This window comes from Lolium perenne, chromosome 7, assembly GCF_019359855.2.
Source record: "Lolium perenne isolate Kyuss_39 chromosome 7, Kyuss_2.0, whole genome shotgun sequence".
Classification (NCBI taxonomy): Eukaryota; Viridiplantae; Streptophyta; class Magnoliopsida; order Poales; family Poaceae; genus Lolium; species Lolium perenne.
Genome location: NC_067250.2, coordinates 9,393,758 through 9,410,579, shown reverse-complemented (window position 1 = coordinate 9,410,579; position 16,822 = coordinate 9,393,758). Strand labels below are relative to the sequence as shown.

Below are 16,822 nucleotides of genomic sequence, written 5' to 3'. Positions count from 1 at the left end.
GACGGCGGGGAAAGATCCGGAGATTGATGACATGCTGGCTCATCTGGAGCTACGTGATGATGAACTGGATGATGTGGTGATTGCGATTGATGAAGTGAAGGAGTTCCAGAAGGACGCCCGATGGCTTGCGATCGGTAAAGTGCATACTTCCAGATCGTTTAGCGCGGATGCGCTGTTTGGGAAGATGAAGGCGATCTGGAACCTCTCTAGGGACCCGATCTGCCGTGAGGCGGGAGAAAACTTGTTCATATTCCAGATGCACTGCCTTGGAGATTGGAAGAAAGTTGTCCACCAAGGACCGTGGACTTTTCGCGGTTGGGCACTCTTGATCGAGGATTATGATGGGAAGGTCGATCCGGAGAAGATTACTTTCAGTGGCCTTCACATCTGGGCTCAAATTCATGGCATACCGGAGCTGTATCGAAAACCAGTGGTGATAGATGATCTAGCTCGTAGAGTCGGGAAAGTTAAGGAGGTCCAGATGTTTCCGAAGTTGTTCTATGAAGGAAATTACGTACGACTTCGAGTTATGATTGATGTCCGAAAGCCATTGATGCGCTTCGTATCTCTTGCTGTAGAGGGAGAAGGAAGGAAGCGGCTAGCAGTTAAGTATGAAAAAATACCGTTCTTCTGCAAGCGCTGTGGTTTACTTGGCCACAACCATGAGGAGTGTGGAGATGGCGACTGGGAATCTAAAGATTTACAGTATGGAGATTGGATGTTGGCTATTCGGCGTAATAGTGCTCAAACTGTGGTATCTGAACGTCTCCCGCGAGAGCCGTTTCGGGGAGGCTTCAATGCAAGAGGTGGTGCAAACCAAGCTGCAAGAAAACGTACATCTGACGATGCTGCTCTTGACAATGAGAAGGATCTCGAAGACTCGGCCACAAGTCCTGAAAAAACTGCCCCTATGGATGAGGATAAGGAGCCAAAGGACTCGGAGAACTCAAGTGCTAGGAGGCAGTTGGATTTGAACGCCGGTATCTCAAGCCCGGGCTCTGGTGCTAGTGTTGAGCAGGGAACCCCTCCTCCACCTCCTGAATATGTCAACCCTCGGGACCGATCTAAGCAAAGGAAAACGGACGCTCATGAAAATGACTTGGCAACATCGGCGGCCTCCCTCGAGGAGGACCGCCGGGCCCAATGACGACCCTTGGATGGAACGGTCGTGGGTTGGGGCAGCCAGCGACCGTTCAAGAACTTGTCTGCCTTGTGCAGACGTATAAGCCCAGTCTGGTTTTCCTCTGTGAAACTAGACAGAGCAAGGAGCGGGTGGAAAATCTGCGTTACAGAATTGGTATGAAGCATTGCTATCAAGTTACAGGTGATGGTAAGGGGGGCGGCATTGCACTATATTGGACGGAGGATATCACTGTTGACCTTCTTTCATTCAGCAAACGTCATATCGATGTACATGTGAGCGGAGGTCCGTATGATTGTATGTGGAGAGCCACGTTTGTATATGGTGAACCTAAACCGGCTGATCGTCATCTTATGTGGTCAAAGCTGAGACAGATGAAGCCTAACTCGGACAAACCTTGGCTAATGTTGGGGGATTTTAACGAGGCTATGTGGCAAGAGGAGCATTTTTCGTTAACCCCACGATCTGAAAGATTAATGATGGATTTCAGAGAAGTATTATCCCATTGTGATCTGCATGATATTGGTTTTACTGGCACTCCCTGGACTTTCGACAATAAACAGAGAGGTGACCGAAATGTTAAAGTAAGGTTGGACCGAGCTGTTGCTTCTCCTGCCTGGTCCAGTAGTTTCCCTAATCACCATCTTCGACACATTGCGTCTTCACGTTCGGACCATTGCCCTATTCTCCTCTCGGAAGACATGGTCCCTAATTACCGTGTTGATAGGCCAATCAGGCGCTATGAGGTAGTTTGGGAGAGGGAGCCATCGCTGGCCGCTGCTGTGGAGGTAGCCTGGTCTAGGCGGCTTGCGTGCAATGATCTAGGTGATGTCTCAAATTCCCTTCAAATGGTAATGTCAAGCCTGTATAATTGGAAGAATACTCACTTCAAATCTATCCCGAAGGAGATTGACAAGAAGAGGGCTCTCCTTGATGCTTTGAACCAACAGACTGATGATGCAAGTATGGAAAAAAGGATTGGCCTAGAGAAGGAGATGGATGAATTGCTGTATCGCGAGGAGATTTTCTGGATGCAACGGTCGCGTATAGCTTGGCTCCGAGAAGGTGACCGTAATACCAAATACTTCCACCGGCGCGCAACTTGGAGGAAGAGGAAAAATAAAATCCGTAAACTTAAGAGGCTGGACGGGACATGGACTTCAGATACAGCTGAAATGGAGGACTTGGCTATGGATTTTTTCCAGAACCTTTATACTAGGGATGAAAACATTAATCCTGAAATCATCACTGATCTTCTGGACCAACGTATTGATGAGGAGACAAATACTAGGCTGTGCGCCCCTTTCACTGAGAAAGAAATCAGCGATGCCCTCTTCCAAATTGGTCCTCTCAAGGCACCTGGCCCGGATGGCTTCCCGGCTCGGTTTTTGCAGCGGAATTGGGCCCTTCTACGTGATGAAGTGATCAGGGCTGTTCAGCGCTTCTTCACAGATGGCGTGATGCCGGAGGGAGTCAATGACACGGCAATTGTCCTTATTCCAAAGAAAAGTGACCCAGAGGAACTTAAAGATTTCAGACCTATAAGCCTCTGCAATGTTATTTTTAAGGTTGTTTCTAAATGTCTGGTAAATCGACTCCGTCCTGTCCTACATGATATTATATCACCAACACAGAGTGCGTTTATCCCTGGGCGTCTGATAACAGATAATGCTCTGATGGCCTTTGAGTGTATTCATACTATTCAGACCGGCTCGGTTTCCAGAAGGAAGTTTTGTGCGTATAAATTGGATATGGCCAAAGCGTATGATCGCGTGGATTGGAGATTTCTTGAAGGGGTTTTAGCGAAGTTGGGCTTTCACAGACAATGGATACAGTGGGTGATGGCGTGTGTTACCACTGTTCGATACTCGATTCGCTTTAACGGTCATATGTTGGACCCCTTTTCTCCTTCTCGCGGTATTCGCCAAGGTGATCCCCTTTCTCCATATCTCTTCCTTTTTGTTGCTGATGGTTTGTCCTGTTTGATAAGGAAAGAAATTGAGAATAACTCGCTTCATGAGTTCCACATATGCCGTCGAGCACCAGGCATATCTCACCTTCTTTTTGCGGACGACAGCCTCCTCTTCTTTGAAGGCTCGATTGAGCAAGGATTGGTGGTTAAATCTATCTTGGACAAATATGAGCAGAGCACAGGACAGCTGGTTAGCCTTGGTAAATGCTCTATAATGTATGGTGACCAATGCTCTGATGAGGTTCAGGATGAATTGAAAAGAATTCTTAAATATGAGACTAGTTGCTTTGAGGAAAAATACCTGGGTCTCCCGGTTCCTGAGGGGAGAATGAAGAAAGGCAAATTCAAGCCAACTAAAGAGAAGTTCCAGAAGCATGCTAGTGATTGGTCAGAGAAATATATGTCCTCGGGTGCAAAAGAGATCCTCATAAAGTCTGTCCTTCAATCTATTTCAACATATGCTATGGGAGTTTTCAAATTCCCTTCGGGTCTAATTGAGGAGCTATCGCATATTATCCGGAATTTCTGGTGGGGTGATGAGGAGAACAGAAGAAGAATGCATTGGATGTCCTGGGAGCGTATGGCCAGACCCAAAGCTCAAGGCGGGGCGGGGTTTAGGGACCTCCGTGTCTTTAACCAAGCACTACTTGCTAGGCAGGCGTGGCGCATTATCCAGCACCCGGACAGTTTATGTGCTCGATTATTGAAAGCACGTTATTTTCCCTCGGGTGATCTCCTGGACACAGCGTTCATTCAAAATCAGTCGCAGTCTTGGCAGGGGGTTGTCCATGGTCTTGAGCTTCTGAAACGAGGCGTCATCTGGAGAATTGGTTCGGGATCGAAAGTTAAAATATTCCGTGATAACTGGTTACCTAGGATTGGCGCGATGAAAGTGGAGGATAGACGGAACAATTCCAGGAAGAAATGGGTTTCTGAACTTATTGATGCAAACACAAATACTTGGGATGTTAATGAAGTCCGCGGCTGCTGTGCTGCAAGGGATGCTGAGGCTATCTTATCGATAAAACTCCCGGTTAGAGCAAGCGAGGATTTTGTTGCTTGGAGCGCAGAGAGCAATGGTATTTTCAGCGTTCGGTCTGCATACCGACTTGGGCTGCAGCCAACCATCGATGCTCTGGCGCAAGGTCAGTCGAGCTCCGAAGCTAGTGGAGATCGCAGTATCTGGGACTTGGTTTGGAAGGCGGAAGTCCCCCAAAAAATTCGGGTTTTCGCTTGGAAAGCTGCTACGTCAACCTTGGCGGTGCGCACTGGTTTGCATCGTCGCATACCTTCGACGGATCCTATTTGCACTATCTGTGGGCGGGAAAGAGAGGATGACCACCATGCACTTGTGAGATGCACCCTGGCCCGAGCTCTACGTGAAGAAGTAAGAAAATTCTGGCGGCTACCCCCGGAGGAGGTTTTCCAAGTCAGTGGTAAAGAATGGCTTCTCTACTTGCTGTCCAACACGATGAGGGAGGACAGACCTAAACTCATGTTCCTCCTCTGGCGTGTCTGGCACCATCGTAATAATGTGGTGTTTGGTGATGGAAAAGCCTCCATAGTGGCATCGGCGACCTTTATCAACAGCTATCATAACTCCTACATGGCTACTCGACACCCAAACTCTTCTATTCCAAATGGTTCTGCGGGTTCACTTGGTTTCCCCTCGTGGACAGCTCCTGTGGAGGGATCTCTCAAGGCTAATGTCGATGCAGGATGGGATGATTTATCTAAGAAGGCTGGGCTTGGTATTGTTATTCGCGATCATAGTGGTGGCGTGATCCTTACTGAATGGAAATCTGTTTCATCCTGTGCAAGTGCAGAGGAAGCTGAGGTGTTGGCTATTTTATCAGGGATCAAGCATTTGCTGGCCTTTGGCGGTGGTCCGGGCGTTGTTGAGTCGGATTGCCTCAAAGCGGTGCAAACAATTCTGGGCACTGGGCGAGACTCTTCGGGAGGTTGGGCGCTCTTTCAGGAAGCTCGTGATCTTCTCCGTGTTTTCAATAATATCTCTATTATTAAGATAGATCGAGTCTGTAATGGTGTAGCTCATGTATTAGCTCAGTTAGGCAAGTCAGGTTTCAATGGTGTTCTCCGTGATGCTGGGCCTCCCTGCGTGGAGGAGCTGCTCACCCTCGATGTAACTTGACCTGTCTTTCTTTAGCTGCAAGTTACCAGACGCACTCTTTTCCTTCCAGGGTACCGAAGGGGACTGGAAGGTTTTTAATGAGGCGGGCTTGCATGCTTAATATATGGAGTTTTCAAAACAAAAAAAAAAAAAACAAAAGTTGGGAAATAAAAACAAGAAAACCTTTAAAAATAGCACAATACCATGAATTTTGGTTCTTTAAACATTATTTTTACCGGACAATGATGCTATTTTTAGACCAGGTCTAGGTCAAATAGAATTTGCAAACTTTAGTAACCTCACAGTTGTCAAGCAAGTTCAAATGCAAGTTTACCCCTGCGGCTTTGCTCATGTTCTTTTGTCTATTTTGTACAAAGTATTTTTAAAATACTACAATCCTATTGTGTCCAAAGCAAAAAAAAAAAATTGTTTTCGATATAGGAGTTAAACCATGCTGGCCACATATCCTATTATGGGGCAGGGGCAGGAAAGTTAGCTCGATCTTCTTCGTTTCGCATTGTAAGGGTACATTATGTGGGGACCCCGGACTAGCTGCTCAAAATACCAGTTATGTACTCAGTTCACGATCCTAGTGCGCCGTGAACACATAACCGAATTGATATCAAAGTTACATCATCCATTAAAATACGAAATAATAATATTACAAATAGGTAACCTCACCAAGACTTACATAATAGGCTTGAAAGGCCAATCTTAACATCAGAGTAGCAGAAATCAATTCATCAGTGCAAAGCCCAAGCTACTTGCCATAACCCTACATGCAACTGACTGGGAGAATGTTCCTAGCTCGTATAGACATCGTCAAATCCTTCTTCATTTGTCGAATTCCTCCAAATATGGCCAAGTAAATAGCTAGTGACAAAGTCGTGAGTACATTTGGAATTGTACTCGCAAACCATCATGAGAGATAGGCGCTATTCTAAGGCAACAAAGTGAGAGATAGTTTCTCTCGTGGATAAGAATGTGTGCGAGAGATAGTTTCTTTCGTGGATATAGCATGTGTGCGAGAGATAGTTTCACCTCCGTGTGCCTTGGTTATCTTTACACCCGAGTTTTCTTTTCTTGTGATTGCCATCGTGCTTGAAGTACATATATCTTGCTATCACTTGTGTTACATATATCTTGTTCCCATCTTGCTTAGCTTTAGTTGTTGTTATTGCACTTAGTTTCATCCTATCATATTTAAGTTTTGTGCTTGTAAAATAAATATTAGTTTAATTCCGCATTCTTACAAGCTAAATCCGTAATAGTTTTTAAATCACCTATTCATCCCCCTTCTAGGCAGCATCTCGTCCTTTTCAGATGGCGGTATCTCTAGCTTGGGGCACCGTTGCGGATGCCGCTGACGACGACGGAGAGGATGCGCCCCGACACGCCCAGAAATGAGTGTGCCCGTCCTTGTTCTAGGACGTGAGCGGCCCGATGAGGCATTTTCGTGGCGCATGTTGAAGAATTCGATCCACCAGGCGTCGTTGTCGGTTGCGGCACAAGTGGGATAGCCACGCTCCTACAGGCTGTTATAAACGTGACACGCAAATAAAGAAGAACAAAATAAGAACACACACAGGAAGCACAAGATTTTAACGTGGAAAACCCATTCCAAGAAAGAGAGGTTAAAACCACGGGCGTTAGCCAACAAAATTTCACTATATCGAAAAGTGTTGATAAACGTCATAGGATATCTTATAATGTGATAAACTCTAGCCGGCGGCTTACAAAAAAAATATAGGATGTGATGACGATAAGCTTTGGCGCAAGCCTCCGACGACTGGGCTCGCTCCGCTCATCAGAAGTTAGCCTTCCTGTGAATTTGGATAATAATATAATGAACTCCACCTTGAGATAAATTCCTTCTTGTAGCATGAGCTTCAACAATTCATGAACAACAAAGAAAACACTTGTTGGCGCCACAAGCAACATTTATACTAACCAAGCTCGAGCAAAGCTCAAACTTGGAAATAAGAACTAACTTTGTCATCATATCAGCATGATTATCATGTAACTTTGCATACCTTCAGTTTACCTTGTGCAACAATGTCGCGAACATAATGGTACTTGACATCAATGTGCTTTGTCCTCTCATGAAATATTTGATCTTTAGTAAGGTATATGATACTTTGACTATCACAGAACAAGTTAATGCAAGAATTATCTCCACAAATATTAGCATACAAACATTTGAACCAAACGGACTCTTTGCAAGTTTCAGCAATAGCCATATATTGTGCTTTGTTTGTAGATTTGGCAACAACAGGTTGTAATGCTGCCTTCCAACTCACAGAACATCCACCAACAGTGAACACATAACCTATAAAGGATCTTCTCTTATCTAAGCCGGGTGCAAAATCTGAATATACATATCCAACGAGTCTCTCACCGGTCTTGCCAAACTTCAAGCAAGCTTTGAATGTGCCACGAACACTAGTAGAAAATATGGCTTTCTTCCAAAGCCCATGTGAGCTTTAGTCCCGGTTTATATTTGAACCGGGACTAAAGGTGGAGGTCTTTAGTTCCCGATTGAGTAGTCCCGGTTACCCAACCGGGACTAAAGGCCCAAACGCAATGGGACTACATGCATTTTCCCTACTAGTGGAAGGTACCTGAAAATTCACTGAACAACTTTTCAATGTTTTTTGCCACAATTAGCCATGTATTGACTGACCAAACTCATAGCATACGATAAATCGGATGTAAATTTTCGTGTCGATCGATTTTCATATATTAATTTTTTTTCAAGTTCGTATGCAAAAGTTATTTCCATCTTACCGAAAATACAAAAAAAATCAAAATAAGTGAAAATTCATGTTTGCTATTTTTCATAATAACTAGATCACCTAACCTACCTACAACCAAAAGTATTTTAACTTTTGAATTTCTATCATTTTCTTTTGTATTTTACAAAGGTAAAAAAGGCGATAGGGGGTGTGGAACAAAAAGAAAACCTGGAAGACATTTAGTCCCGGTTAGGGACACCAACCGGGACTAAAGAGGCTCGCACCGATCGCAACCTGCCACAGATTTTTTAGTCATGGTTGGTGTCTCCAACCGGGACTAAAGGTCCCGTTCAAACCGGGACTAAAATTGTGCGGTGTCCTACGCATTAGTCCCAGTTCTAAACGTGACCGGGACTAATGCTCCGGACAGCTCCGAACAAAAGACCCTTTTTCTACTAGTATAATTTAGGACTTATGCTTGAGGCGTTATGAACAACACGGGAATGATAGTGCACGTAAGACAACAACGAGGGGCTTCTTGGTGACGCTTTACAGAGCTAACACATATTGTAGCTTCCAAGTTAACCAAAACCACACTGTCTTTATTCAAGCCCTTCACACATTACAAAACGGGAAATTACAAAATAGGTAATGATACTACTACACCATATAGGCGACGAGAGAAGACACGACAAAGAGAGATTACATGAAGGAGACGACGGACGTAGAAAACAACAAGGAGAGCTTCTTGGTGACACGACAGTGGTAGTCTATATAGCTTGTCGGGCTCACAGCAAGCTGGGTTTTACGGGCCGTACAAGCAGCCAGACCTGCAGCTAAGCCGCGCGTCTTCGCAGGGTTTGAAACACCGCTCCTCGGTAAACCCGCAGTCCCGAAGCTTGCAAAATTTGTTTATGATGTCGCAGTACTGAAAGTGCATGGAGCCCCCATGTGTGGTTTTGGTAATTAATGACAATCCCTATGGACTAATGTTTGCATTGAGGTATATTTGTAGGAGTTGTCCATAGGCAATTCTTGAACCATATGTTGGCTTCAAGGTTGCAATAAGAAGAATTTGATGAAGGATATCAAGTGTCAAGTATGTCTTGAAGATGAAGATGAAGTGAGCCCTCAAGTTACTTCAAGACATCAACATGTTTGTATTAGGTTGCAATAAGAAGAAATTGATGAAGGATATCAAGTGTCAAGTATGTCTTGAAGATGAAGATGAAGTGAGCCCTCAAGTTACTTCAAGACATCAACATGATGAAGAATGAAGAAATGAAGTGCAAGTTCAAGATGAGCCATCTCGAAGAGGTCCTTTGCTTGAGTCTTGCCATCCATATGGTGATCATGGATATGTGAAGATGCGCCGAATAAGAAGCTCTCCCATGGTGGATTATGGGGGAGCAATCCACATGGTGGTCATGGTTATGTGAAGATGCGCCGAAGAAGAAGCTCTCCCATGGTGGATTATGGGGGAGCAATCCACAAGGCTTCGTCAAGCAAGCACAAGCAAGAAAGGCGTTCCATCTTGTTGAGGTCAAGATCGTCGTCGTCAAGCTCAAGTGGAATGCGCAAGTATAAGGTTTGCTCTTGATAGGGTTTCTTTCTCACCGGTCTTATAGTGTAGTTGGAGACCGGTTTATAGTTTAGTTGCCGTACTATCAAGAGGGCTCTCGAGTGAGTAACTCGATCGTATCATTCGGAGAGAGCTCAAACCTTTGCATCCTTGCATCATCTTTCTTGGTTGTTATTTGGACCTTATCCATGTGATGTTTTAGAGCTTGTGCTTATTCTCATGACAAGCTCTAGTTCATCGAAAATGGATTTCGCATAGATCACTTGTTGCGTTTTCGAGTTTGATTCATCATCTTTCTTGGTTGTTATTTGGATCTTATCCATGTGATGATTTAGAGCTTGTGCTTATTATCATGACAAGCTCTAGTTCATCAAAAATGGTTTTTGCACGGGCAACTTGTTGCATTTTCGAGATTGGAGGTTTTACCGGTATGTCTTTTTTAGATAGGTCAAACCTTTCATCATTTGTTTCTATCCTCCCTTGTTGTACTATGATGGTTTCCTGCATGATCTTGTAGAGCTTGTTCCTAGCTTCAAAACAAGCCCAAGATCATCAAAGTTGGAGTCCGGATGCTAAAGTTATGCCCGTTTTAGTTTTGGTGTTTCTGCAGTTTTGCCAGGCCGGATTTTTCAGAAATATCCGGGGCGGATTATCCGGGCCGGATATTTCGGAAATATCCCCCCCCCCCCCCCCCACCCGAAATCGGCTAAGGACCAGAAGAAAAGCAGCTCTGGACAGGGGCCGGATTTTGTCCAGGTTTTGTCCCTGAGGCCGGATAATCCGGCCCCCGGATAATCCGGCCCTTACTTAGGCCGGATTATCCGGTCCTGGTTTTGCCCAACGGCTCGATTTTCTTGGGGGGTATAAATACCCCCTTCTTCCTCCTTGGGTTGTGCTTCTCTCACTCTCTCTCTCCTCCATTGTTGAACTAGAGAAGCTTGCTCTATCTCTCAATCCCTCCATGATTCTTGCCCCCATTTGAGGGAAAAGAGAGAGGAGATCTAGATCTACATTTCTACCAATCAAATCCATCTCTTTGTGAGTGGAACTCTCTAGATCTTGATCTTGGTGTTCTTTGTGAATTCCTTTGTTCTTCCTCTCTTATTCCCCCAATAGCTTTTGTAGCTTTGTTGGAATTTGAGAGAGAAGGACTTGAGCATCTTTGTGGTGTTCTTGTCATTGCATTTGGTGCATCGGTTTGAGTTCTCCACGGTGATTCGTGGTGGTGAAAACAAGAAAGTTGTTACTCTTGGGTTCTTGGAACCCTAGACGGATTCTAGGCCTTTGTGGCGATTTGTTGGGAGCCTCCAATTAAGTTGTGGATGTGTGCCCCAATCTTTGTGTAAGGCCCGGTTTCCGCCTCGAAGGAAATCCCTTAGTGGAACCGTGACCTATGCCTTTGTGGCGAGGGTCACCGGAGATTTAGGTGAGGCGCCTTCGTGGCGTTCGGTGTGTGGTGTGAGTACCGCATCTTGGGGTGAGGCCTTTGTGGCGTTGGTGTGCATCGAGCAACCACACCTCAAGGTGAGCCTCTTGTGGCGTTCGGGAGCACTAAGCAACCGCACCTCTCCACCGGAGATTAGCACTCGCAAGAGTGTGAACTCCGGGATAAATCATCGTCTCCCGCGTGCCTCGGTTATCTCTATACCCGAGCTCTTTACTTATGCACTTTACCTTGTGATAGCCATCGTGCTTGAAGTTATATATATCTTGCTTTCACATACTTGCTAGTATTGCTTAGCATAAGTTGTTGGTGCACATAGATTAACCTTTGCTTAGATTAGGTTGTTGGTGCAAATAGGTGAACCATAGTATATAGGCTTTGGGCTTGACAAAGTAAACGCTAGTTTTATTCCGCATTTGTTAAGCCCATCTCGTAAAAGTTTAAATCGCCTATTCACCCCCCCCCCCCTCTAGGCGACATCCGTGTCCTTTCAAGTACTCGACGCATTTTACGCATAAAAAGAAATATAGCGCTATTCCAACGCTAATAGCACGCTATAGCATATCTGAAGAGCCGACGCTACGCTATTTTGGCGCTATTCGCGTAATAGCACGCTATACATGTTAATAGCGTATTTTTAGACCCACGCTATTTTGTTATAGCGCGCTATTTTTTTCCTTGATTTTACGTCGTCGACAGCGCACTTTACTCCTGCTTGTGTTTCGCAGCCGCGCTTAGGGCATCTCCAACCCGGCGACCCAAACGGATGCGCTGGACCGTCCGTTTTGGGCCATTTGGATGGCCGCGCGGACACCCGGATAGCGCCCCGCGTCCGCGTGTCCGCTTGGGTCGCACGGTGCGCCCAATGCAGCGGCCACCCATTTGGCCATTTGGCATTTTTCTTTGGGAAATAGGCCATCTGGCTACACATACTTATAAATAATATCTAACAAATATAGAATAATATCTAATAATTATAGAATAATATCAAATAGCATAAAATAATATCAAATAAAATGTTGCATGATGAAGAAATGAAATGTGCCATAGTTCGAACAAATATAAAAATTACAAATTGAGATTGTCAACTCAATTTGGACGCTCTAGGATCTCCTTCTGCCTCTTCTCGAACCAAGCTCTTTTCGCCTCGCTCATGGTGGTTAGGTCGGCGTTCATGATCAGGTTGTCCTCGGCTTGCCGTTTGAGCTCAACTTCCTTCGGCTTCAACTCCACCTCTTTGGCCCTTGTCATTGCTATGAGCTCAATTTCTCTCTCTTTGAGCTCAATTTCTCTAGCTTTGGTCTTGGCCTTGACCTCTTCAATCTCAAGCTTCTTCTTTTGGACATCGAAGTAGTTCTTCCTGTACTCATCTTTCTCCCGGTGCCTCCTCTCATCCCTCTTGTCCGTGGACACCTCTCTGTCGGCATGCAGCTTCTTCAAAGTGCCAAACAATAGCATGGACGACGCATCACGCTTCATGTCGGCTTTGGTTGCCTTGTGGCCGCGAGGACGACTTGCACGAGAAGCGGAGCTACCGCAAGGCTTCCCACCATCAAGGTCAATGACCGTGGGATCTTTGGCGGTCTTGTTGCCAGTCAAGGTCGCCATGTACCCCTCGTACCCCTCCTGGAACTTGGGGGTGCCTTGGAGTTCCTTCCAACAATGAGGGAAGGCAAAGTTCTTTTCTCCATTGTTAGATTTGTACCATTCCAAAGCTTGCCACACCTAGAGCAAAGCGAGACAACAACGATAAATATATGTGCAAACATCGGATGAATATGTTGAGGTTAAGAATCATACCAAGTCCTTCATGCCCAAGCCGCTAACGGGGATCCGCTTCACGTGATCATACGCCGCCTGAAACTTGTTGCGTTCCGTTTAAATTGCTCCCCACCTCTTTTGGAGCGATATGTCGCTGCGGTCGCTCTCAAATGGCTCATGTCCGTATTTGCGATGTTCATGGAAGTAATCATAGATCCGGCGCCAGAATGCGGTCCCCTTCTGCTCGGCACCCGTCAATGCATCTTGACCGATGGTCAACCATGCTTCGACGAGCACCTTGTCCTCCTTCTCCGTGTAGTTGGTGGTTCTTTTGCTTACCCGGCGACCTCGAGCTTGTGCAGCTGCGTATTGTGTGAGCTCCTGAGCGAACAACGGCTCATCCTCGATGTTAATGCTGCCGGGACAGGCAGTGGTGTCCTCCTGTGTGTCAATGGGAGGTGGCTGGGGAGCCTGCTGTGTCGAAGGATATGGCATGGTCGTCGGCATTGTGTGCGGGAAAGACGGAGGGGCCTGCATGGTGGACGGTGCCTGCAACGGTGCCTGCGCGAGCTCACCCGACATATCGTCGAGCAGGTTGCATGCACCGGCCATTGCTGCCCGCTGCTCCCAGGTGCTTGGGGACTTTGGAGTTCGCCGGCGCACGGTTGAGGTCAATGGACGAAGGTGACGGCCCCGTCATGGACTTGCCCACCTCCGGTGACCCATCCCGTGACGGGTACGCGTACCACCCTGATTGCGCCCCCATTTCGTGCGAGCCGGGCGTGTACGCAAACGGGGCAGTCGGCGGGCCAGTTGACCTTGGAGGAAGGGGCTGGGTCACGGACGAGGCCGAGCTCCCCCCCCCCCCCCCCCCCGAGGTCGTGCCGGTGCCCGGGATGATCATGTGCTGGCCGAGCGTTGCGTGGCCGTAAAAGAGCATGGCCTGCGCCTGCTGTTGAATGACACGAGCCTTTGCATGCGTTTGGAGTTCGAGGAGCTGCTCCGCCGCCCGCTGCCGCTCCTCCGCGGCGGCGGCCTCCCTCTTCCGTTGCTCGAGAGCCCTGCGCCGGTCATCCCGCTTCTTGCTCTCCATCGCCCTCTGCTCCGCGGTGAGCTCTGGCTTCGCCTTCTTCGTCGGCGGCCCGGGCTCCCGGCCACCGGCCGCCTCCACGGGAGGAGCGGCAATGGCCGCGAGCTGTGCCTCGTCTCCGATGGTGGCGGTGGCGGCGGTAGTCGCTTCATCGGCCATCTCTAGGTTTTGGGAGTGGAGTGGAGTGTTTCTGTTTTGGGAGATAGACATGCGGGCCAGGAGCGGACAAGGGGAGGACGCGAGCGACCAGTCTTCGGCGTCCGCGACCACGCAAACTCGTCCCAGATTTGGACCGGGTTTGGGTCGTCCCGGACGCCGCGGCTATCCGTTTTAGGGATGGGTCCGTACGCTGGGCCGCGTTTTTGTCCGGTTCAACCCATTCGGACGCGCGGGCGCGGGTTGGGTCCCTCCTCGTTGGAGATGCCCTTACAGACATCTGCGGCGGTGGAGCGGGGGGTTTTGCAGGCCGTTGAGACCCTGTCGCAGCCAAAGAGGCAGGACTCGCAGGCGGTCTTGCAGGACTCGATCAGCGCGGAGCACTCGGGGTCATAAGGACACACCAGTTTATCCAAAAGCGGAACCTGAATGCAGTTGCGCCTGCACTCGGTATTCTTGTCGCAAAGTGGCACGCGCTCAGCGTCATCCACACATGCCGCCGGCTGCCCCATGACCAGGGCTAGAGCGGCGCAGAGGACGGCAGCAGCTTTGAGAGTGGAAGCCATGAGAGAGGAAATGAGAGCTGGATGGATGTGAGACTATGAAGCCCGACGGAGACGCTATTTATAGGCTAGGATCGCCGACACTGCCTCAATATTGAATCCGTCTCCTTGATAAGCTACGGAGCACATGCGCCATGTACATGTGTATCTCAATCTCAAGAGTTTAATTAGCTTAGCTGAGTCGGACAAGGTAAGCATCATATAAGTAGCTAGGTATAGCTGACCTCGCCATGCATGATGCATCCACGCCTCGTTTGACTTCCAGTTAATTAGCAGCATCATTCCACATGGATGGATGGCAGCGCCAAGCAAAGCTGCTAGCTTTTGCTCCTCTCATCCTCGGACATTAGCAGGTTTTTCACTTCCATTGTGTCAGTTAATTAGCATCACGCCAACTGGTTAATCAGATTGGCGCAAGCTACTAACATTGGCATCTTTTTTCCCCAGTTGTTCTTTTTATCAATGAGAAAAAGAAATACCAGAAAGTCTTATGCCCCCCAAGCTACGCTGCAATCTAAGATCTCGCTTGCAACTTGATGCGATAAAAAACAACCAAGGCCAGGGACTAATGCTTTTAAACACTTTTGCATTGCGTTTGTTCCATATCTCCTAAGAGACGAGCGTGACAAGGGTGACTAATGCTTTCCTCCTCCCGGGGTGGGGGTGTACAATGTGTAGCCACCAATAGTTGACGTCCTAGAAAGCCACCCAATTGGCAGCTCAAAGGATGGAAGATATACCAAAGCAGAGAGCAGAACCGACATGGGAAAAGCTTGTGTCGTTGTTTTCGGAACCCGGTTGCAAAGGGGGCGATTTCCACAATTGGGCCACCGGCGTTGTTATAGACCATCAGCCGTCCAAGCCCCATTTTGAATGATTAACCACAATAAGAATTTTCATTTTGGAGGCGCCCAAAACTTTCAAATAGTACCGCTCATTTTAGTGTGTATGGTTCTAGCGAATTGTGCCTTATAAGCCAAGGCCGAAGAATATGACCCCGAGACAGTGAGCTTCCAAATAATCGAGTCACAGGTGTCATCATGGAGATGTATAGCTGCGAGGTGTAGTGCCAAAGTCGAGAGAACTCCTCAAGGTGTTGGACTGAAAGACTTTGGAGTAGTCTATTTGTTGCACCTAAGCATTTCCATACATGGTCTTCCTCACCGTCCATGACTTCTTTTTGGAAAGGGTGAAAATGAAGGGCACGATGGTTTTGGGGTTGTTGCCATTGGCCCAAGGAGCACTCCAAATTACACTTCGTTCATGTCGCCAGTGGTAACTTTCACTAGAGAGTAGAATAGGTCAATGCCATATTTGTTGCAAGGTAGCTCGGTGCCCGCGCAAGGCCTCTCTGACTCCGTCCAATCAAGCCATGGCCATCGAAGATGAATAGCGCATGAAAACATCTCAATATTGAGGATCCCAGGGCCGCCAAGAGAGGTAGGGAGGCAAACCGCTTGCCAATTGAATTTTCACCTTCCCTCAGAAACTTTTTCGGTGCCTGCCCAAATCCAAGCATGGGGACTTAGTTAATTGTGGAGCGTGTACCATGCATCGGACATATGTTTACTTTACATGCTCATCTTTTCTCGGGAGCGTGTGACATGCACCATATGTTGATTTGACCTCGCCGTGCATCCATGCCTCGTTTGACTTTATGTTAATTAGCATCATTACACATGGATGGTAACGGCAAGCAAGCTGCTAGCTTTTGCTCCTCTAAGGGTGTTTATGGTAATAGGATGGATTGAAATGGAATGTCATGGTTTCATTCCACCATAATGGAACGGTTCCATTCTTGTATTTGGTTTGAACAAAGGGGTGGAATGTAATGGTTTCATTTTATGTTTGGTTGGGGCAAAATAAGTGAAATGGAATGCCTCAAATTGAGTTCAACTCACCTCTTTCATAGCAATGGTGAGATTACCTCACACATACTCACAAGAATAAACTTTGCATGACATGAAACATAACTCACAATTGCAGAAAGACAACAAAAACGCCTCCCCTAATTCTATTTTGCCTTCTATTCATAGATTTTACCCATAATTGATTTTTTTCTCCAAATCAGAGTGGACAATAGCTAAACAGGGAAGGACTACACATGTTCTTCTACAATTGCAAAATTGCAAAGAAAAGTGGCCAAATCAAAGAGTAATGATGAAATGTTGAAGTGGACAGTGATTGGCCACATGATTCCTGCTGCTGCCACGTCGAATTCCCTCCATCACGGTGCTTGATTTCCGA

At 47.0% G+C, this 16,822-nt stretch overlaps 1 protein-coding gene across 1 annotated transcript; it reads left to right on the top strand.

Annotated features, from left to right (window-relative positions):
* Positions 1-1,842: 1,842 nt before the first annotated feature.
* LOC139833500 (uncharacterized) lies at positions 1,843-5,265 on the top strand. Its single transcript, XM_071823797.1, has 3 exons — positions 1,843-2,727; positions 2,848-2,903; positions 3,132-5,265. The coding sequence occupies exons 1-3, from the start codon at positions 1,843-1,845 to the stop codon at positions 5,263-5,265; spliced, it is 3,075 nt and encodes a 1,024-aa protein (XP_071679898.1).
* Positions 5,266-16,822: the final 11,557 nt, after the last annotated feature.

Coding starts and splice junctions, on each gene's coding strand:
- LOC139833500 (XM_071823797.1), top strand. CDS start 1,843: ATGGTCCCTAATTACCGTGTTGATAGGCCAATCAGGCGCTATGAGGTA. Junction 2,728..2,847: donor AGGTTGTTTCTAAATGTCTG/GTAAATCGACTC, acceptor CATACTATTCAG/ACCGGCTCGGTTTCCAGAAG. Junction 2,904..3,131: donor AAATTGGATATGGCCAAAGC/GTATGATCGCGT, acceptor CTGTTTGATAAG/GAAAGAAATTGAGAATAACT.